We start from the raw sequence: 23,791 nt of genomic DNA on the forward strand, positions 1-23,791 counted from the left end.
AAAAGATTGGGGAAGGGTGATTGTGCTGGTTGTGTATGTGACCAACAGGAAGAGACTGATAGGAAGAAAGATGAAAAAAAAAGGCAAAAAAGCTTTTCCCATTCAACTTATCTTGTAAGACCCCTGAACTTTTTTACCTTAGCTGACACCTGAAACCAAAATGTTCTGAGCTTTGTCCCAGATTAGTTTGTTTGAACTTCCAGACAATGTTTTTGTTTTGTACATAAAACAAAGCACACATTTTTCAAAGCCCTAATTCAAAGAAAAATAAACCGTTCACTCAACTGAACATATTTGGCTAGGAGTAGCAACATGCATGACACTGGGCCAAAGATGCAAATTGAAACGTAGGTAGGATGGAACAAGTGGATGTCATCAGCTGCTTTCAAGTTGTCTCTAGGAAACGCTTAGAGCAAGCTTGGCTGTTGAAATAGTACTCTTGTTCCATCTCTTGTCCTATGAAACCCAGGAGATCAATTAGTGATGACCATCTGTTCTTAGTGTTCATTAGGTAAACTTGAACAAATTAAGCTCCCTTATGTAGGTGCCCAAAGTGCTACAAAACTGGAAGAGCTGTGACCAGAATAATGCCTGCCAGGTAAGAGCTTTTATGCACATGCATCTAACATCATTTAGTAATATACCTTGTGACAAGAGATAAGAGGAAAGAAGAATGTAAACATGCCCAATAAAATGGCATAATGCAATGAAACAGATGCAAGATCAGGTTTAATCTGGAAATTCATTTTAATCATACCACTTCCATCCCTGCTTCCTGGAGACTATCCCTTTTTCCTTGTCTCCATTAAAAACTAAGTGGAGGTGATGAAGTATACCAATTTTAAAAACAGAGAGAGGTTAGATTCTTCAGCAATGCTATTATATCAAATTTGTGGCTTTTGTTCTTTCATTTTGTTTGAGTATAGGAAAAAAGAAATAAGATACTGAAATATCAGATCCTATGAAACAGATATATATGATGTGATGTATCACATAGACCATATAGGAAGTCATATACGTATCTATTTAAGACTGTTTAACCTGACTTCCGGTGGTGTTTCCGTTGAAGACGGACGATCGTGCATGGCTTTGATCTGTGCTTGCCCTGTTGGAGGGGTCCCTGAGGGACTGGAACCATCTGACCCACCTTGTAGGGGTGGGGGAAGAGGGGGAGATCACCAGCTGGGTTGAGGGGAGCTGCATCTCCCCTCCCTGGCTTGGTTGTTACTCCCCTAGAAGACAGGGAGAAGCGGAAGTTTAATGGCTGCCCTGAAGATGGGAAGACGGGACCTAAGTTTGTGCTGGAGAGTGAAGTGGTGAGCGGCGTGTAGCTGAATAAAAGACTTTGAATATTTTTTTTAAAAAAACCCGAAAAGTGGAAAGAAAGAGTCCTCGCTTGGAAAAATGATAGCGGCAAACAGAGAATAAGAGGAAAATATAAGGTAAAGGAAAAACCGGAAATAAAAGAATTATATGAAATCAGAGATTAAATTTGAACTAATATACAGAATTGGACATTAATTAGAAATTGGATAAAATGCTGGACTTATTTGGAATGGATAAAATTTAATGTTAATACTACGGAAAAGAGAATTTTTTAAAAAAAACTTTGAACAGAAAGTGATATAGAGCACCACCTAATGGTTAAAGGTTTTCCTCTTACGTTTTTATGGAAAATTACTGGTCGCATAAATATTTGAAAGAGAGAAGAAATGGAATAAAAGATTATTAATACAACAAAAACCCCGTAAGTTTTTTTTTTTAAAGAGGGGACGATGGTAAAATATAAAGGAATATAATATTTTGGGACTGCTGGAGGTTAACTGTGACAAGAAAACAGAAGAAAGAGAAAGTGAGAGAAATGGAAACTTTTGGCAAGGACTATATTAGAAAAATTTGATCTTTAATAAAGAAATGGAAGAAATAAGTAAAGAATTTAAGTCAGAGCTGCAAACTGTGAGAGATATATTAAAAGAAAGAATGAAATTGCTGGACGCAATGATTAGTAAAGTAATGGTGTTCCAGCTCGCAGAAGAACAAATAAAGTCCAGAGAGGACAAGTTAAAGGAGGAAAACAACAGCCTAAATGAATATGGAGAACAAGGACCATTGCCAAAGGACATAAAAGGACTTAAAATCGAGACATTGACAACAGAGACAACAAATAAAAGAGATAATGCTCCCAAGACTAAGCAGAAGAAGAAAGAATTATATAAGAAACCCCCGAAAAAGAGAACTGAAAAGGGTGGGGGAAAACATGGCTGACAGGAAAAAGGAATAAAAATAATAGCAGAAGGAAAAAAGAAGAAAAACTGGGGAAACTTAGAAAAGGGAAAGCTGGCTGAAATTAAAAGAAATAATAAAGCTGAAAAATTTAGAGATAAGGGTTAGGGATTCTATAAGGGGGATACCACATGGGAATGTATATTGGTATTTAGTCTAAAACTTGCTGGAAAATGTTTTAGGATTGTATAACTATATATATATGAATACAAACTGTATATGAATTATGCTGTTATGAACTCTCTTTTTTTGGAGGATTAAAAACAGGTGAATGGAAATGTATTAAAATATATCGATAAACTTTGGCAAAGTGGAAAGGAAGAAAATATATTATTAATGATTATAAGTAAAGTGAAGATAAAATGAGACATATTAAGAAGTTATTTTAGCGATTTCCGGGGTGGGGGATACTTTAAAATATATACATTTTAAAATATTAGAAGTGTACAATGAAAGTATTTTATTATGATTAAAGGGGAATGAAAAATACCATGTGGATCCTAAATATATTGACTTTATTTTACTTTTACTCTTTTTAGATTGTTTATTATATATTGGCTTAGAGAAAATTAAGGATAATAATGATGTGTAATGTAAAATAAGCTGAGTAGGCTGAAAATGGAAATAATAGGGAATAAAGAATTGAAACCTACGTGTGGATGAAATGATATTGATATTGAATTAATGAATTGAAATATGAAATGCAAATTTATTTAAAGATGAGTGAAATGGATAATGATATGAAATGATATTATATAAGATTAATGGAAATGAAAGTATGACTATGTACAAGTGTTATAATCCAGAATCATGTTGCTCATGTGAAGAGATGTGTAAAATTAAAATTAAAAATTAAAAAAACTTTATTAAAAAAAAGACTCTTTAACCCATTTTTTTTTCACTAAAAGGCATCATTCACAGGGATCTCAAGCTAATGCCTCTTACATTCAAACACCTTGCCAAGGAATTTCTGTCTGTAGTAGAGTAAGGCTATTCTTTAATTATCAATTTCCCCCAGCCCCATAGATGCCAACAGCTCAACTGGCTGCTTCTGTAGCTGCTTTACCTCTTATAATACTGATCAGAAAGTTGAACATGTGGCAATACTGTACTCATTTTGTCCTCTACCACTGGTTTCTGCCATACCCATCCTTATTTTTGCCTCCCACCTTGTTGACTTATACCAGTTGCAGAGATTAATGGGAAGTTTGACCTACAGAATTCAAATATTAAGGCAGTCTTGTTACTGCTTAATGCACAGTTGAAGCATTTTGATTACTCGACTATCAAACTGTAGAATAATTATTAGTTCCCTATAAATAAAACTTCCTTAGGTTGTTTCAGGAGCTAAACAGTATGACTGATCATATTTAGGGAAGGTTTTGGTAGAATTACTATGACAAGCACAATTACTTGGCATTTGTATCGGTCCACCTCTCAGAAAATTGTTTCCCGGGGCGGAGCTGGCGTCACGACGATACAGCATGCGATCTTGGAGATCTGAGCTCGCAGCTGATATCTTTGCTCCTGGACGGTCCAAACGGATCTAAACCGTCCTGAAGAGACAGTGAATGTAAAGAGCGCATCCTGTCGATCCCAGGGATATCGCAAAGTCCCTGGTAGATCCAGGAGAAGCTCTTTTTGCCAGTGGCAAAGAGGCAGCCATTAAAACTGCTGAAGTTGGGACAGCTCCGAAACGAAAGAGAATGGAAAGAGAGAGTGTGCTGGTTTGGTGAGAACTTTTTCTTTATTTTAAGACTTGAAAGGACACCCTAAGGGAAAGAAAGAATCTGTAAAAGTTTTGACAGAAGTGATTAAGCGGCGATTTTAAACAGGAATGTCAAAGTAATTTTTTTTTTCTCATTGCTGGATTTCCTACACATGATCTTATATTTTGAAACTGGACTGGTTTTTTTCTTCTTTTTATATATTCTTCTCTCCTTTTTGATTTTATAATATTTTAAGCCAGAGACTCCCTTTTAGTTATTTTTTAAATATCTTTTTCTTTTTTTAAAATTAATTCTTATTATATTTTGCTTGGAAAAGGAGGGGGAAAGTGAAAGCTAAAGAAACTTTGTAACACTGCCAACTAGAAATATTCTATTTTCTTTTGACCAGACAAAGCTGAGAAAGAACTGAGACTCTGTTTCAAGGACATTGCATGCTTGAAAAGATAGAGGGAAGAGCACGGGAGAGTATTACTACAAGTGCTTTTCTGGGTTTCTATCAACAGTTGGAGTCTGGTGTTGAAGCTTAGGAAAATAAAATGTGATAAGTGTTTGGAGAAGAGAGTTATAACAAGAGCCTTGGATAATCAAACAAAGTGCAGTGTGCTCTTTTTATTCTTTTTGAGCTGTGCTACCCCTTCTCATCAGTTTACTTTTTTTTTTGCAATAGCTATTTGGATTTTTGGCTCTCTGGAACTTGTCTTGGTTTTTTTTTCTTGTATTTGGAAGTTAAATTTCTACGTCTGCTTTTTATTTTAAAGGAAAAGCTTTAGTATTAATGCTTCCCTTCCCTTTCTTTTTAAAGGAGTATCCTTTTTCTTCTCTTTCCCTTCCTGATATTTTTGTCTTTCCATCTACCTTCCATATTTATTTTTTTTTCTTTTTTTCTTTTGGTTTATTTGAGACCTCTTAATTGGATTAAGGTGTTGAAGAACCTGAAGAATTTTTCCTTTCTTTTTTAGCTTTTTTCTTCACTTTTTCGCCTTTTTTAGGATTTTACAACTTGTGTGTGTGTGTGTTTATGGTGTGTGTGTTCATGGTGTGTTTATGGTCTTTTCCTTCATTTTTGAATTTTTACTGTCATCTAACCAACCGATTGGATTAAGATATACAAGAACCTGATCAGAATTTTATCTTAGATTTCAAAACATAGAGGAAGAAAAAGGACAAAATCTAGCTGAGATAATGATAGAAATACTGGCTGAAGCTTTAGAAATAACTGAAGAGAAGATGATGGAAGGAATAGATGAGGTTTATCAAGTCTTCACAAGATATGCGATGAGAAATAGCTTACCAAGAGAAGTTCACATCAGATTTACAAAGAAAACCACTAAAACGCAAATATTGCAAGTGGCAAGAGAGAAAACATTGAAATACAAAGATAAGGAGACAGTGTCTTGAAACAAGTACCCAGAAGAGTGAGAGAGATGAGAAGGGAATACCGATTCTTGACCAAATTATTACTTTAAAAAGAGGTGAATTATAGATGGCTGATTCCAGAAGGTTTAATGTTTACATGGCAAGAACAGAGATATAGAATTGGCTCAATTGAGAAAGTGGAATCATTTTACACAGAATTTTTCAGAGGGGAGGAAGAGGCAGAAAAAGAAATTTCGCTAATTGAATTCCAAGAGGACTCCCAAATGACGACTGAAAAAGAAGAAGGTGCAGTAGGTGGAAAGGAGGAAGCCAAAGAACAATGTGAACCAAGATCCACTAGAGCTGTTAAACCTAATTACAAAATATAACCATGGAAGAGAAAAAATTGATTACAATTAATATAAATGGACTTAACTCAGCCGTTAAAAGAAGGAAAATCTTTCATAAATTAGAGAAATTAAAATTTGATATAATCTGCCTACAAGAAGTACATATTAAAAAACAACATGAACAATTGTTGATACACCCAAAATTAGGGAAAATATTCACTTCCTTGACACAATGTAAGAAAAGAGGAGTGGTTTTATATATTAAAGAGACCATCTCAGCGAAACTGATTTATACTGATGACGACGGAAGAATATTAATGGTGGAAATAATATGAAATAATACGAAAACACTCCTGATTGCAATTTATGCTCTGAATGACGAACAAGAAGAATTCTACAAAAAATTACATATGAAAATAATTGAACTGGATTATGTTAATATAGTTATGATGGGAGATTTTAATGGAATTGTAGACAATAAATTGGACTATACAGCACAGAAAACAATAAAGCAAAACAGAAAGACTCTCCCTAAATTTTTTTTTAAAATGATAGATGAAATAAACTTAAAAGATACATGGAGAGAAAGAACTGCTAAAACTAAACAATGCACCTTCTACTCAAATAGACACTTATCATGGTCCAGAATAGATATGATATGGATGTCAACAGAATTGTTAACTAATATTCAAGAAATAAATATTGAAACAAGTACTTGGGCAGATCACAATTCAATGACAATTAAATGGAAAGGACAAAGAAGAAGAACTAGATGGACGTTAAATAATACTATTTTAAAGGGAAAAGACTTCACACAGTGGATTGAGAAAGAACAAATACATTCAAGGTATGATAAAGATTCTAAAAGAAGGTTTCTATGATAAATTGACTGACTTAGATAAGATTTTGACAGGTACTGATGAAAAGGGGATTAAAAAATTATATGGATATTTATTAGAAATTAAACTAGAGGAAGAACAAGTTAAAGAAACTATGATTGCTTGGGGGAAGAATTTTGGATATGGGATTGATTTAGAGAAATGGCAAAAATTGTGGTCTCAAAATTATAAAATGACAATGTCAACAGTATATAAAGAAAATTTGTATAAGATGTTTTACAGGTGGCATTTTCTCCAGACAAGAATAGCAAGAATGTTCAAGAATAAATCCGAAAAATGTTGGAAATGTCATCAGATACCTGGCTCATATTACCATATGTGGTGGACTTGTGCGGATGCTAAAAAATACTGGACTAAAATCCACACGTGTTTGGAAAAAATGACAAAAAAGCATATAGATTTGAAACCAGAAATATTTTTATTGGGAATTTTACCTGAAATGTATAGTAAAGACTTGAAATACCTGATTGTAAATGTATTAACAGCGGCTAGGATTGTATTTGCTAAAAACTGGAAAAATGAGAGAATACCATCACAGGAGGAAATCATTAAGAAAATATTGGAATGTGCTGAAATGAGTAGATTGACATTTGAAATTAGAGAACAAGATGATAAACAATTTTATAAAATTTGGGATCTATTCTATCAATGGTTAAACAATAAAATATAGTAATGAAATATGTAGACTTTTATAAAATAAATATATAAAGATGTATTCTTTTCTTATGATATCTACAAAATGATTCTAGGATAGATCTGGGATGATAATCTGAATTGTCATAAAACAAATTAAGTAAAATATGATCATTTTGGAAAACATGAATGAATAAAAGTATTGTCAAATGATTGATTAATAATGTTATTAATATATTTAATATATTGATTGAAAATATGAGATTATATACAATGTAATTATAATTGAAGGCTATGAAATGGAAGCACAAAACAATCTGTAAACCAACCGGCACACTGTATGTACATATATGGAAGATGATTTGATGTTTTTATGTTTTTTTGTTTATGTTTGTTTTAAAAACCAATAATTTATAAAAAAATAAATATGAAAAATAGAAAAAAGATATATATATATATATATATATATAATAAAAAAAATTAAAGAAAATAAAAGAAAAGAAAAAAGAAAAAGAATAAAGAATTTAAAAAAAGAAAATTGTTTCCCAGAAATTTCCCAAAAGAGCATTAACATGCTACAGGTAGGAGGTCCTTGACTGGAAAAATTGTGCAATTAATTATTTTCCCTAGCCAATCAGGAAATAGGTTGTTGTCCAGACTTTAGTATGTCTGACATCATCTACAAATTTCCCTGATGACTGCCTGGAAATTTTAATCAGACAATTTTCTATTGTATTCTAACTTTCCTCCAAGGTATGTCAAATATGTCTCTTCGACCATAAGCAGCTAAAGGATGTTGCTCATCACAGGTAATCTTAAAATCCTTTACTACCACTGCTTATTGGAATGGTTTTGTTCTTATATTAACTCTACTAATAATTAAATGGCTTACCTGGCTATATAACCGTAGTGAGGGAGAGATCTCTACCTTTTCAAGTATTTCAGAGTATATCATACACATATCGTCCCTAACTTCCATTATTCTGTGTAAAATGTTTCTTCCACCAAAGCTAGTGCAGCACAATTTTTCTCCACGATACATCAATGAATGGTACCTTTGCCAACTATGCACAAACACATGTATCATAGATGCAGATCTAAGTTTAGCTTTCTGAAATTATCCAGTTACTTCCTGCTTTGGCTCTTACCAATTAATTCACAGTGGGTTTTAACCTTCATTAAGCACTCACAAGGTTAGCTTTGTTTGAATGCTTTTAAGCACAAGACTTTATTTTGCAGTTGACCTGTCTTCTGGAAAAAAAAATACATAAAGCCAGGCAAAAAAAAAATCTCCACTTAAAGCCCCTTCATGTTCACCCTACTATATGTTATTCCATTTTTCTTTCAAAGAAAACTGCTTTTTAAAAATGAGTGTGATATATGAATTTGGTCTGAATTATAAGTTATATTCAATCATAGGCCATTATGTCTCTTCTACCACTTTCTCCATAAAATATGAATATTGTTTGAAGTATGGGAAGGAGAGCTTAGAGAAATGTTATCGTAAGTACTGCTGTATAACCCGCAGTTTTAACTATGATTTCATGTGAACATTCTTGCTCAATGTGCAAATATTCTTTTTTTTTTTTTTAAGACAAAATTGTTGACAGGTTTCATAAGCAGATTTCTTGGTTATTGCAATAATGTAAAATTTATTCAGTAAATCCACCAATGTCATAACAGATTAAAATATTGTAAAATACACATTAGGTGCTCTGAACTAATGGCTTTTCCAAAACTCTTGTGATATAATCAAATGAAATAACCTGGGTGAAATACAAAGGATTGCAAGTTCTGAAATAATAGTGACCAAAATCTGCAACCTTGACATATACCTATAAAAAGGTAGTGACGGCATCTGAGATTTTCCAAGTAGTTGGAGGATAGGTGGAATTTTCAAGAGATCCGCCCTTTGAGAGTTGCATAAGGCACTCCAAAGGCACATCCATTTGATCTGAATGTGACACCATAGCTACCACAGTCTGACTTTACTGCAGCAACTGAAAGTGTTCGTAGTGAGACAACACAATGTTTTGCTACCTCAAAGGGCTTACGCCTGGCTCTGAAGAATGTGAACATTCTTGCTCAATGTGCAAATATTCTTTTCTCAAGAAAAATATTCTGGAGAACAGTGTTTCACTAGCTATAAGTGGAAAAATGTATTATCTAGCCAATTTCATTCTGAAATTGATTTTGATTTCACTGACTAACAACTTGATCTAAAAGAGGAACAAGAGAAAATGTCCATTTACTCTGTTATTGATATTTGATATAATAATTCTTCAGATCATTTGAAACAGCACTATGGATTGGGATCTGATGATTCACAACAGTTCCCCTCCTATCTCCAGAGACGTTTCAGGTACTGGTACTGGAGCAATATTGCTCAGCCAAAAAGTAACCATAGAGGAACTGTACTTGGCAGCTGCGTGATAGGATCCCCTAGAAATCTATCCTGTTCTCCAAGTTACTGAAAATGGTCAGATGATGTGATGGCAACTGATCAGAGGGTGTGTGTTTCCATGCGCCCATACTTTGAGTCAATGTTCCTTTCTTCCTAGGGCTGAGAGAGAGTAACTTGCCCCAAGTCACCTAGCTGGCTTCGTAAACACATGATCTCCCATGCCTTAACCACTACACCAAACTGGCTCTAGACAATTAAAGAGCACTTATTATCAGTATGTATAAATATGCAGGTCTTCCTTTTTCAATCCAACTCTAGTGAAACTATAACTCCTGCTGGATCAATGCATGGGGATAGTGAAGGGAACCTCCTTCCTCAATTTAACCACACTTTTACCATGTGAACTTCCTCTCCCATAATTTTCAGAAGTAGCTATATACTGGCTGAAGAATTTGGGAACTGAATCTTCCACATTAATGAACAAACAAACTCTGAACAAACTATCACATTTCACTGTCTGTAAAAAAGAGGAGATCAGCAACTTGCCAGGAAGTTGTTTATGAAAATGAGAAAAACAAAAAAAACCCCACAAAATAACTTGAGCTCTGTCATACTTCAGAGTTAACATTTCTTGAAAATAAACCCCTAATTTATTTCCTCAGCAGTTATTTCAAACTGATGGCCTTTAGGGCAAAGATTGCTTTAGGGTGGTATCAGTTCGAAGCATTTTTCCCCTTTAACCCCCCCAAAAACAAAAAAACAAAAAAACAGGAAAACGTTCAAGGAAATTATTGTTACAGTCACCTTGACCCAGTCTGACTAGATCCAGAACAAAACAATGAAGCCATAGCTAAAATCTTTGGGTTATACAGCAGTACTTCCAATAACATTTCTCTAAGCTCTCCTTCCCATACTTCAATCAATGTTCATATTTTATGGAGAAAGTGGTAGAAGAAACATAATGGCCTATGACTGAATATAATTCAGACCAAATTCATATATCGCATTCATTATGGTTTGCTGAATAAGCTATAATGGGCTACATACACCCACAATAAACTATAGTTTATAAACTACAATGGCTGGATTCGTGCAGTATGCTAAGCCAAGACCAAACAAACACACTTAAGATGATATATAAATGAAGCCTTTGAATCTAGGAATCAAATGAGTGCTGCACTGTTCTCTTGGTAAGTTACCATTGATAATGACTTCAGTGGCTCCCATAGCTCGCAGAAAATTTCATTCACTGTATCATGTTCCTGCTCATATTAATGTTCTTAAATAGGGGAAGCTGTGTGTGTGCTGGTAATAGGCCCGGATTACTTTCCTCACTCAACAGCCCATAGATCAGACCCAAATCCATGCTTGCTCTACCACCCCAGTATAGGAACAGTAGTACATTTTCCTCATGGATTGATTGGGAAGAGGTAGAAGCAACACTTGGCATGAAAAGGAGAAGAAAAAGATCGACCCTGTTTCACTTACAGCAGACACTGTTTTGCTTCCCTTTCCAACCTTACATAGAATTGATCTGTGTTAATGTCTGTTTTTGCTTTGCTCCCACACATCCTCTTTTGACAGAAAAAAAAGTATAGAAATTGCTAAATTCAAGTTTCTTTTTGGGGAGAAGGAGAGCCACTCTCTCTTTGAATCTAGCAGCCATGGTGACACAGTGGTTAGAGTGCAGTACTGCAGGCTATTTCTGCTGACTATCAACCCCCTGCAATTTGGCAGTTCAAATATCACCAGGCTCAAGACTGACTCAGCCTTCCATCCTTCTGAGGTGGTTAAAATGAGGACCCATCTAGTTGGGGGAAAACCGCTTAGAGAGAGCTGTAAAGCACTGTAAAGCGATATATAAGTCTAAGTGCTATTGCTATCTATGTGTAAAACACAATTCTGTCTTCTTCCCTACTTTAGAAACATCCACTTTATTTTGATGCAACTGGACATAAATTCCAATTTTATCCAAATACATAAATAACTCTTAAGCAATGACTTGGAAAACATGATGGTTTTACCTTTATATTTGACAGCAGACATAAAAAAAAATAATGTGGATGAGGAAATGTTACCAATGCTTTGTGATCCATTTACAATTAGAGCATACCAAGCGAGTGAAGATTGTTACCACCAAAACAGGGTAGGGCTCAGAAATCATATTAAACATACCAGTTGGAACACTTGACCTACAAGATAACTAAAGAGGAAGTAAAATACCATCTCAGCCTATATAGATGCATCCTTTTCCAATATCATTATATCACAATCTAATCAGTTTTAGGTTTTACTGACACACATCTAGACAACTTGCCCACTTTCCCCTTGCTTTTCTCCTGCATTGTTTTCAGGACCTGTGAAATTAGAAGAAATGCACTATTTAGGGGAATAAAGAGGCAGTTAAGAAATTAGAGATTTGACTGTTCACACAGATTTAGTTCAAAAACATCAAGAGAGGGGCCAATGCACATTTACAAGCTGGAGATTCTACATCAATCTATATTGGTATGCTATTATCAACAAATCTTTTAAAATATTTGATGCCAGAAACATTTTCCAATCATTCTACCATTTACTATATGGTATAAACTGAGCTCTGTTTCATCTCACTGTGATGGAAACTGGTGGCATCACTTTTCCCTCAGTAAAAGTGGACAGGGCATTAAAATCAAGCCTCTTTACATATCATCCTTCCCCTTCCTTGACCAACAAAGGTCAGGGCTCCTTTGTTCATGGCTTGATCCATGTAAAGAGACATATAGAGACATAGATGTCAGGAGGCTGGAGAGGGGCAAATGTTATTTTAACTGCAAAAGGAGGATGTTTTGTAAAGCAAGGAGATGAGAGAGAAGGGAAGGAAATGCCTCACTAAAACCACCACCTATTCCACTACATTGGCACACAGGTGAAACTTACCAAATATCTTGGAAATTCTGATGTAATTCATATATTTTGCAATGTATTATTTTTCTCTTTTGTTTTTATTTCTTTTCCTACTTATTTCTTTTTCCCCTTTTCTTTCTCACAATAAAAAGAAATTGGAACTGTGGACGTTGTTTAAGAGGACAGGCAATCAAAAACCTCTGATTTAACAGGGAATGAAATAAATAATCTCTTGCAGCAATTCCTACTATTGCAATCTGTTCTTAGTCTTTCTCCAATGTAATTCAATCCAAAAAGGCTCCCTCACTGGTCTTTAGATGTCTATTAGTCTTTAGATGTTTATTTCTACGTTCCAAAAGTCCACCCGGTTCACACACACTTCTAACCTAAGAAAACAGCAGTAGGAACATTTCCCATTTTTGCACTGAAAGCAGAATTCAAGAGGTACAATATTATTTATCTTTTTCTCTAATTTGTAGAGCTGCCCATCTCACCAAAAGCCACTCTGGGCAGTGAATAAGAAATACTCCAACTGCAAGAAATAAAACATATAATCAAGCTGCATGGACCAGAGCATTAAAAACATATTTTCTATCTTTCTGGGTTTGGGACTGCATGCAAAATCAATCAGCCCCACTCTGGATTCTATTGGGAACAAAACATCCCAAACACATTCATGCACAAACCATCCCAAACCAGCTCTTACATTCATGCAATCAATACAATCAAAAACAATGCACACACAATATAACTGATGTTAGATTATTATGCAACTGGGGATTCTCGTAGCAAAAGCCCCTCCATGCATGCACATGCCTGTCTGTCTGTCTGTCTGTCTATCTATCTATCTATCTATCTAAGGTATCTACCTACCTAGCGTACAGTAGGCATAAGACATAAAGTCAGCAAAGACTTTAGCCTAGTATTTTCCCTCACAAGCTAATTTTTGAAAGTAGTATAAGAAAACTCCCACTTGCAGTCCAAGGCCCCAGATTTCCAAATGAGGTCATCCAGAGATTCTGTACCATTCTTCCCCAACTTTGGATCGTAACTCCCACCCAGATTATCAAGCAATGCCATACTCTGTCCCCATTTAATTTTTAAAGAATTGCACCTGCATGGCATTTTGACATCGATTTTATTTAGGTAGTTGGAGACAGTGCTTGATGGTGAGTGGTGTTGGCACTGTCAGACATCCTTGTTGCAACCTGCAAAATTTCTCCCCAAAGCCAGTTGAATATTATAACTATCCTACGAATGTCCCCGCACTCTATTGCAGCTAAAGGCAGCAACTAGCTAAGGATGCTCTGGGCAGGCCTCATGATCTCTCCAACTTCTTACCACTGCTTCCTATTCCACTGTATCTGCTCTGCTTCCTGGTTCTGCTCCACCTGACCACATACAAAGGAAGTGAGAATAGATGTAAAATAGTCTCAGTCCCTAGAAGCAGAAAAGTATCTAGATTGGGATAGAAGGGATAGGGAGACACGGAACCAAGAGAACATTTAACTCTTATTTTCTTATTACAATGTTGACAAAAACAGCATTCTTCAGCAATTGCTTTCAGTACCATGGCAAGAAGAGAAAATTAAATGCTATATGTTATTCTGACTTCTAAAGCATAGATATCACTCACATTTACACAACTGATCCTAAATTGTATTCATGTCTTGTAACTGCTTGTGGTTGTTGTTTGTATTCTAGGTAAATTGGAGACAAATACAATAGTGATCAAGCCTGGAGCCAAGGTTAAGGAAACCCAAGTTCAAATTCAACTCAAGTGAACTTAGTGAATGATTTGGGCTAGTCATGCTTTCAAGTTCAACCTACTTTCCTGGGTTGTAGTTGGCGGGGAAAAATTTGAAGAATCAATTTTATATATCCTGCTTATGTTCCTGGAGGAAAGATAGCAATAAATAAACATAAAAGTAGAATACGCTCTTACTATACAGGAAGGTATGTAATATTGCCCAAGACCAACACAAAAGCTGGTGACATAGTGTCATGACTGTATCTCTCCTATCCCAGCTTCATGAGCTGACAGCCTGATTAACACAGGGGCCCCCAAGGCTGTGTGCTTTCTCCACTTCTCTTCTCCCTAAATACCAATGACTGCATCTCAAACGATCCATCTGTTAAAATACTGAAGTTTGCAGATGATACAACAGTGATTGGTCTCATTTGAGACAACGACGAATCCACGTACAGAGAGGAAGTTGTTCAACTTGCCTTGTGGTGTAACTGGAACAATCTGGAACTGAACACACTCAAAACCACAGAAATGGTAGTAGACTTTAGGAGAAACCCTCCCATACTACCACCTCTTGCAATACTAGACAACACAGAATCAACAGTAGAGACCTTCAAGTTTCTAGGTTCTATCGTATCACAAGACCTAAAATGGACACCTAACATCAAAAACGTCATCAAAAAAACACAACAAAGAATGTGCCTTCTGTGCCAACCTGCCTTCAATCGAGGACCTGTATACTGCATGAGTCAAATAGAGGGCTGTGGAAATATTTACAGACCCCTCACATCCCGGACATAAAGTGTTTTAACTCCTTCCCGCAAAATGACTCTATAGAGCACTGCACACCTGAACAACTAGACACAAGGACAGGTTTTTCCCGAATGCCATTATTCTGCTAAACAAATAATTCCCTCAACACTATCCAACTATTTACAAAGTCTGAACTACTATTACTTTTAATCTTCTCATCACTCCTTATCACCCATCCCCTCCAGTGGTGGGATTCAAATTTTTTTACTACCAGTTCTGTGGGCGTGGCTTCGTGGGTGTGGCCATGTGACTAGGTAGGTGTGCCTTTTTTTTCTTTTTTGCAGCCCCCACCCGTTTTTGGGAGCTTCCTAACCTCAGAGGAGCCTTGGGGGGGGGGGTGTTTTTGTCCCCGAAAGCTCCTCTAAGACTCGGGAATTAAAAAAGCAAAGCATGGAAAGGGCATGCAGCACCCCTCCAAGCTCCATTTTGGGAGCTTCCTAGCCTCAGAAGAGACTCAGGGAGGGGCATTTTTGCTCTCCTAAGGCTCCTCTGGGGCTCTGGAAGGCAAAAAATGGAGGGGGGGGGCTGAGCTCCTCCCTCCATTGTTTGCCTTCCTGGGCCTCAGCAAGAGGAATCCCGGCAGAGCTGATCTTATCTACAGCTGATTATCGTGAGGGGGGAAAAAGAAATACCTTAGGGGAATGTCAGGCAGGCGGGTGGGGTGAGTGAGCATCGGGCAGGAGGGCGACCGGGTCAGGGGCGTGGCCAGCCAGAACTTACTATCAGTTTGGCAACCCACACCAAATTCTTGCTACCGATTCGCCTGATCCGGTGCGAATCGGTTGAATACCACCACTGATCCCCTCCCACTTGTGACTGTATGACTATAACTTTGTCGCTTGTATCCTTACGATTTATATTGACTGCTTTCTAGTATGATTTGATTGCTTATTGTACCCTGTGACTATCATTAAGTGTCATACCTTATGATTCTTGGCTCTTGATGAATGTATCTTTTCTTTTATGTACACCGAGAGCATTTGCACCAAGACAAATTCCTTGTGTGTCCAATCACACTTGGCCAATAAAGAATTCTATCTATCTATTAGCCACAGGGGAGGGGGGAGGATGGGATTGTAAGGAAGAAGTGGGAAGGATGGAAACCCAGCTGAGCCTTGTGAGAAGCTTTACTCAGCCAAGGTCAACTAGCAATATGCAGAGATGGGAACCCAAAACCTGTTTCCTAAACAATACACAAGCATCTAACTGGACATTTACAGTTAACTGGGGAATGGCCAGGGGAAGGAGAGAGGAAAAGTAATTTTTTATTGTTTGCATGGAAAATGTCAGATTGGGCTTAAACTATTTCTGACTTTCTGACAGTGAGAACAACCAACCAATGGAACAGCTTGCCCTCGGAAGTTGTGGGAGCGCCATTACTTGAGACTTTCAAGAAGAGATTGGACTGCCATTTGTCAGAAATGGCATAAGGTCTCCCGCTTGGGCGGGGGGTTGGACTAGATGGCCTACAAGGACCCTTCCAACTCTGATTATCTGTTAAATCTGTTATTTCTGTAACCACTTAAGCTTCAGTAAAGTATACACCTGGCAAAAATAAATGGCCAGGAGTCTTTCTTTGCTAAATGACTGTGCGATGGTTGACACATAGACTCTAACAATTTGTAGATATGAAATAAAAAACTAACAATTTCACCTCCTGCCCATCTCATGTGGTCACTAAATAAGGATTATATTCTCAAATACTGTACTTATGATTGTTAGAAAAAGCTGTAACTCAAAAGTACACAAATTTGTCTTCAACTTACCTCAAACATTCCCAAGACAATTACCTGAATGCAATTTGGTATCTATTGTATGAACGTGATTAACACTTATGCTTTAAAACTGGGAGAAGATCAGAAGATCAAAATTCCAGGAAAATCAGAAAGAAAACTCGTGCCAAGATGTCAACCAGGTAAATGAAATCACCTTATTGCTCAGAGGTTTTGTTAACTCTGTCTCCCACAAATGAACTCATGGTGCTCTCATTTATCCTGCTTAAACAAACCACCAACTTTCTCATTATTCCCCACCTCCTGACCCAGTCATAAATTAGAACACTTACTAAGCAACTGGCCATTAAGCCAGGACCACTTATATTTGGTTTGCCAGTCACAGGGCCACGCCCACCCAATCACATGATCACCAAACCATGCCCATCTGGTCACGTGACCACCAAGCCACGCCCAGCCAGTCACATGACCACCAAAGCATGCCCACAAATTAGGCCATGCCCACAAAACCAGTTGTTAAGAAATTTGAATACCACGCTTGGGTGGGGGGCACTGAGGATGAATTTGTAGCACCAAGGGCGCGGTGGACTGAAAAAGTTTGGGAACCAGTGCTCTAGGCCTTCCTGTCCTCTACCATCCTCCAGAGTCCATTTAAGCTCAGGCCTACTGCTTCAGTGACTCCATCCAGCCACCTCATTCTCTATCATCCCCTTCTTCTATTGCCCTTAGTCTTTCCCAGCATTAGGCTCTTCTCCAGTGAGTCCTTCCTTCTCATTAGGTGGTCAAAGTATTTCAGTTTCTAAATACAGAGCAAAAAAACATCAACAAATTGAAAACTCATGCAGACATAAATTCATGGCCTGCCTAAAAACTGATAAAAAATGGGAAGCAGGCATCAAGCAAATCACCCTAGGAATAACATTATTTCATCTAGGTGCCCCCAAACTGGGGACCATGCGTCACATTATGTATGATCTTTGTATATGTAGACAGATTCATATGAAGCAAGAACATTTCCTTAAAACAGGGCTGTCAAACTCCCGGCCCATGGGCCGGATGCGTCACACACTGGCTACACCCATGCCCGGTTTAGCGAAGGGAGAAAAAGTCCCAATATGTCATGTGATGCCGTCATAATGTAAGTTTGACACCCCTGCCTTAATACAAAGGGAAAGTCATATGCATCATAGTTCTTTACCCAAACATCTTTCTTACCTAACTGGACAGGTGTTCCCCATTAATAAATTAGATATTAAATTGATTTGGTTACAGAGAAAAGTGTAAAGACAATTATCTATAAGCACATTATTCCTGGGCTAAAGTGTAGAAAACAAAAAAAAAAAAGCCTGGCCAGTTATAATGTTATAATAAAACTAGAGCAGCTTACTTACAGGTAGGTAATAATGAAATTATTTACAATAGGAGAAAGCACATCTAAATGTTAATTTTGAGGTTGACTAAGTAGCAATGGAGATTTTATGGAAATTTTGTTGACTGAATATAACAAATACCATTATCATGACATTCAATGGTAAGTTTATATAGTTTATATGGTTTAACAATTACCAAAACTCTGTTTTTTTACATATTATGTTGTGTGTAGAAATTGCATTTGCATTTCACATTTTTTAATCCTCTAGAAATTTTCAAATAGCTAATATTGAAAGGTGAAAACTTACATAAAAATGCGCACATTTAAATGTGAAGAAAACAGAAGTTTGATGGATGTTCCTCAAAAGTGCTACCATTTTCAGAAGGACTTAATATTCAACAAATAAATGTAATTTCAATGTTACCAGATCTAGCAATTTAGTGCTTAGTACAAAATTGTTGGAAGAACCCCAATTTACAGCAACTACAGGCTGGTAGTTGTAATTCTGGAGGGCTACAGTACTGATCTAGGTCAAATATAATCCATTATGATAGTTTAATTATGCCTTTTTGTAGGGAGAATATCCTCACTCAGCAATTAGCTGCTGGGGTGCTTTTTTTAAAAAAAAATGAAATAATAGAAAGCTATCACAAGCATAAAGAGTTCAGCTCAAAATTAACAGAAACATACTATTTTCTATTTCCATAACATGACTGCAATGAGATACATTATTTGTGTTGTGCAAAGGTATTTTCCTATGCCTAATTATCTATCGCAATCTCCTAGAGCACTGGCCTCAATACAAGTTCAACTTGATTTTTAATGCTGACATGTGACTAGAGTGACCAACATGGTGTTAACTTTGTGACAGTTTTTAAGAACACTTACAAGATCAGCAATTATTCAAAAGCATGCAAGAGAACAAATGTAATCTGATGCAGGTATGCGCATTTATTATTTTATGGGATCAATTATGCACACAAACTGTATCACTTATGAAACGGACTAAAGAGCAACCAAAAGACACTAAAATATTCAAAATCTGAACAAAAGAAAGGAGGCAAACGCCCTGGTTCAGGCCACCACCTAGCTAGCAGTCTCAATACAGTATGGTATGTAGCATTTATAAGAGAGAAAGAACATCTCTAAAATTGAAGCATACCGCTACAGAACAATACTGTAATAATGTAAAAATCATAGGATGGCTGAAACAAAGATTCAGATGTGCAGAAAAGATTTCATTATTATTAGATTTTCACATCTATCTGCAGTGAATATACCTAATATTCCTAGTTTCTATTTTTCCTACAACTCTTGTGAGTTGAGTTGGACTGAGAGTGACTGGTCCAAACCAACCAGCCAGCTTTCATGACTAAGGAAGCCTAGAATTCACAATCTCCTGGGTTCTAGGCCAACACTTTAACCACTATACCAAATGATTCTGTTTAGAAACATTTGCTAAAATAATAGGTTTGTTCTGTACCATAGTATGTTCCTTCCTTGCACATGTCTTCAGGTCAAACAGAATCACAGGGGTATTGGGAATTGTAATTAACATTGAAATAGCAGGCATAACCTGTAGATCAAAGACCCATCTTGTTTAAACCTATGTTGTATGCATTGTACACAGAAAAGGGGCAAACTTCAATTGCCCAGATCATAACCACCATTTTGTTATTGTTCATTCTTCTCTGCAGATATCCAAATGGGGATTTAGAATGGATTTTTACCAGTCTTTTAAAACTTAGTATTCTTCAGATATACCACACCTTTTAGAAATCCAATTTTCTCCCTGCAAATAACATCTATAAATAGAAAGGAGTGGTTTGTATCCTAAGTGAAACAAATGTGGACATTCTTGCATCATTGTCCTTTTGCAAGGAAAAGAGATTCAGTGCTAGTCTACAAACGATGTCCCCACCCAAATCAATTTCTGACAATAATTTCTTTTCTTCATTAGATCAAAGTTCACCAGGTTAATTTTCTGCTTCCAACAGGATCAAAGAGAGGCTTTTAATGTTCATGATCAAAATCCAAAAGGAAATAACATTCCCTAAAGTTTGCCTCTAGAACCTGTCACACAAAAATAGGATTACTCATTAGGTTTAATTCACTGTGGCATATCAACCTGTTACATTAATTTGTCGTTTTAAAGAATTAAAAAGCATTTAATTAGCATCCCAAAATGGTTTTTCAAAAGGCAACTGGACTTTAGGGTTTTCATTTGTTTGTTTGTTTGTAAGTGCAGCTGCCTTTTGAAAAAACATCTTTGGGACAATCATGACCTGGATGGCTAAGAATCGCCATAGACATTTAATTACATCTACTGCAACCTATCACTCTATGTAGCGATTAAAAGACCGTCTGTTTTTCATGATAGTCAATGAAAACTCCAATGTCAAACTGGAACAAGGCATTTTGCTATCATCTCACCCAACAGCTGCTATCATAAGTATCCTGTGTTGTACTCTAGAGATAGAAAGGAACTCTCATTACTAACAACCATTTAATTGCATCCAACACCATTTTAAGCACCATGCTCACACAATATCCTTACTCATATTTAACTGTACCATAGTTTACTCATTTCACCTTTGTTTCTGATTTGCATTGTTTCAATAACACCCTCACCTTTATACCGTTGTTGCTTTAATGCCAAATGGTCAAATAATCATGCCAAGGCTACATGTGGTTGGCAACCTTGTACTTCCATGTACCGTACCAACAGCTGGGGTACAGGTTTCCTGAACTTTCTTGTTAATGGCATCTCTTGCAGTTCCCAAATTGTCATGGCACCTAGAACACAGTTCCATTTATTATGTAGTAAAATATCCTGTGACACCCCTGTGAGTTCACTGTGATGTCCTTATGCACAGTTTAGAAACTTTGGGGCTGGGGTCAGGTGATATTCAGTAGATTCTGACCAGTTCTGGAGAACTGATAGCGGAAATTTTGAGTAGTTCGGAGAACTAGCAAATAGCACCTCTGACCGGAGATTTTACAGTATCCTTCCCCTGCCACACCCACCAAGCCTCACCCACAGAACCAGTAGTAAAAAAATGTGAATCCCACCACTGCTGGTCACACTATGCCAATGATCAATTATTCTATCATCAAGACGAGTGTTAGTTGATGTCCACCACAGTTGATGTCCACCACATTATGCCAAATAACCAAGAGATGTTCATAGTTTGGGGTCCCTAAAGACCAGTTCAGTTTATTCATACATGTAAATGAAGTTTGATTTGAGGACAAACTTTAACCATGGCTTATAATGATATAGGAATCTTGACACAAATGATAGAATTTACATATTTGTGTCTGACGTTCAGAGCAAGTATTAAATTTTATCCTTTTCTCAAGGACATTATGACCCATCTATTGCCATTTGGACATTGCTTGTTAGAGATACTGATCAGGGCAAGTATTTGTTTTTTTAAAATGAAAAATGCTTATGGTCTTAAGTCTTATACTTTCGTTTTCACGTTTCCAAATGGAAAAGGTGTGAAAGTGCCCTAGCATTTTTCAGCAATCATGGCCAACAACGGTGCCCTGAGCCATCAACACTGACAAGGCCCTTTGGGGCCTTAGCATCTTGAGGCGGCCTGCTGTCCTAAGCCAGAAGCTGCCAGGTTCATAGTCACACGACAGACCAGGTCAAAGCAAACCCAACCAGATCAGACCGGGCATAACTGCAGGACCGAGAGGGAAGACAGCAGCTTCTCTCGATTCCAACCCGGGATGGGCACCCTTGGCTGAGAGAAGCGGGGCTCTGGTCTCCTTACCGCGGTTGCCTAGGTTTCGCATGGTCGCGTAAGCGTTGTAAACCTCCCGTCTGACATAGTTCAGGAAGCCGTCCTTCTTGGCAAACCTGCAGACCAAGGCCTGGTCGTAAAGGCAGTTGAGAAGGAAACAGCTCTGAATGCCGTCGGGGTCCTCCTCGGGGCTCTGCTCCACCAGGGCCAAGTTGCATTCGGGGTTCTTGCAACAGGCAAGGACGCAATCGCGGCTGCTTTCCACAAGCGGCGAAGCCAGGAAAGTGGCGCCGTTCTCCACCGAGGCATTCGTGTCCAGCACAAACTCCGGAAACCCGGCCGTAAACTGGCCAAGACACGTTTCTCCAAACGAGGCTCCTTCCCCATTTTGTTCCTGACCAAGAACCAGGCCGGCTAAAAAAACCCAAGTCACCAAAAGTCCGGCCTGAAGCCGGCTCCTACTTCGGCCCATCTCAGCCCAAACGAGCCAAACGGCGCAGTTCCCCGAGCCGGGGGGCTTTTCCAAAGGCCAAAACAACGGAGGGCTGGGGGCAGACTCGCTCACGACCGCCGAGCAGAGAGGTGAGAAAAGGCTCCGGACGCTCAGGAGCCTTCACCCCTCTCCCTTCCGACGGTCCTTTTATCCAGTGGGGTCCCCGCGTGGCACTCGAGCGCTTCTGAGAGAAAGGACTCTCTTCCCCCAAGTTGCCTTCTTCCTCTTCTTCGGGGCGAGATCGCCGCCCTCAAGGCTCTCTTGCCCCCACACGTCCGGCAGGGCACCCCTCGCCCCTGGTTTGCAGACGGTCGGAGGCTGGGAATCCCGCCGCCTCGACCCCGAAGCTCTCAGGGTAGCCCCTACGATGTAGCGGGGCGGCTCTCTCGCTCCGAGCCTTGGGCCCTCTTCTTTCCGGATCTTGGCTCCGGTTCCTTTTCCTTTTTTCCCCTCCCTTCGTTTTGCTTCCTTTCCTCACCTGTAGAGTTTCAGGTGAAACTGACTCACAGGCTACTTACTCCACCGTCAAAGAGGGTGGCGCCCTTTCCGAGTCAATCTCCACTTAACTCTTAATTCGCTGCCCGGCCGGTGGCTCTGTCCTGCCCTTAAATCGCATTCACTAACAGACAAAGGACTCCTGCCAGGTGACAGGAAGTGAAATTCGACGCCCTCGCCTCGGTCTTTCTTTTGTTTTGACTGCAGGAGAGAAGCAGGGGGACGGACTTGATAAAATCCAGGTTTCTCTTCCCCGCCCCCACCCACCCCCAAAAAGCAGAAGGGCCAGAGTTCATAACTTATTTAACCATGGGGGGCGGGGGAAACGGGGGGGGGGGCACTATTTATTTCTGCTTTTGTAATTGCTTATGTAGGGAATAGGTTTTTGTGTAAGGAAGCATAAACAATTGCCCAATATATCTAAAAAGTATAGTGGGCAATCTTTATTAGAAACAAGGGACTGGAGTAATACAGGTATTACCTTTATTATCATCATCAAAGATGGAAAAAAACCCACATGTTTTTTATTCAAGATCAATGTTAAAAACAGAACAGAATTTGTTCATGAAAAGGCAGGATACAAATATCATATGCTTGAGCAAGTTCACCGAAGAAATCTAGAAAGCCACTGATTTAATCCTAAATTTTTACACAACATGGATATGCTTGCCTGACAACTAAAATTATAATCTTATTTAAACGATGTTATTTTCATTTATGTATTTATTTAAATTTGTTACAGCCATATTTTTCATATTGATGGAGGAAAAGAGCCCATTGAACACACTAGCAATTCATTTTGAGTAGGTCACTATGTATTAGAAGAATAGAGTTATCTA

At 37.8% G+C, this 23,791-nt stretch overlaps 1 protein-coding gene across 2 annotated transcripts in view; it reads right to left on the reverse strand.

The window, feature by feature from the left end:
* SPINT1 (serine peptidase inhibitor, Kunitz type 1) overlaps positions 1-23,103 on the reverse strand; it is a 42,904-nt gene extending 19,801 nt beyond the window's left edge. The window contains exon 1 of one of the 2 annotated variants that reach the window (XM_026710055.2): positions 21,995-23,103. In XM_026710055.2, coding sequence (XP_026565840.2) covers positions 21,995-22,436 — 442 coding nt within the window. In that variant the 5' untranslated portion in view covers positions 22,437-23,103. The remainder of the gene's footprint in view (positions 1-21,994) is intronic. The other variant, XM_087921794.1, reaches the window with a different exon arrangement.
* Positions 23,104-23,791: the final 688 nt, after the last annotated feature.

Source organism: Pseudonaja textilis, chromosome 1, assembly GCF_049901715.1.
Source record: "Pseudonaja textilis isolate UNSWEBS1 chromosome 1, rPseTex1.2, whole genome shotgun sequence".
NCBI classification, from domain to species: domain Eukaryota; kingdom Metazoa; phylum Chordata; class Lepidosauria; order Squamata; family Elapidae; genus Pseudonaja; species Pseudonaja textilis.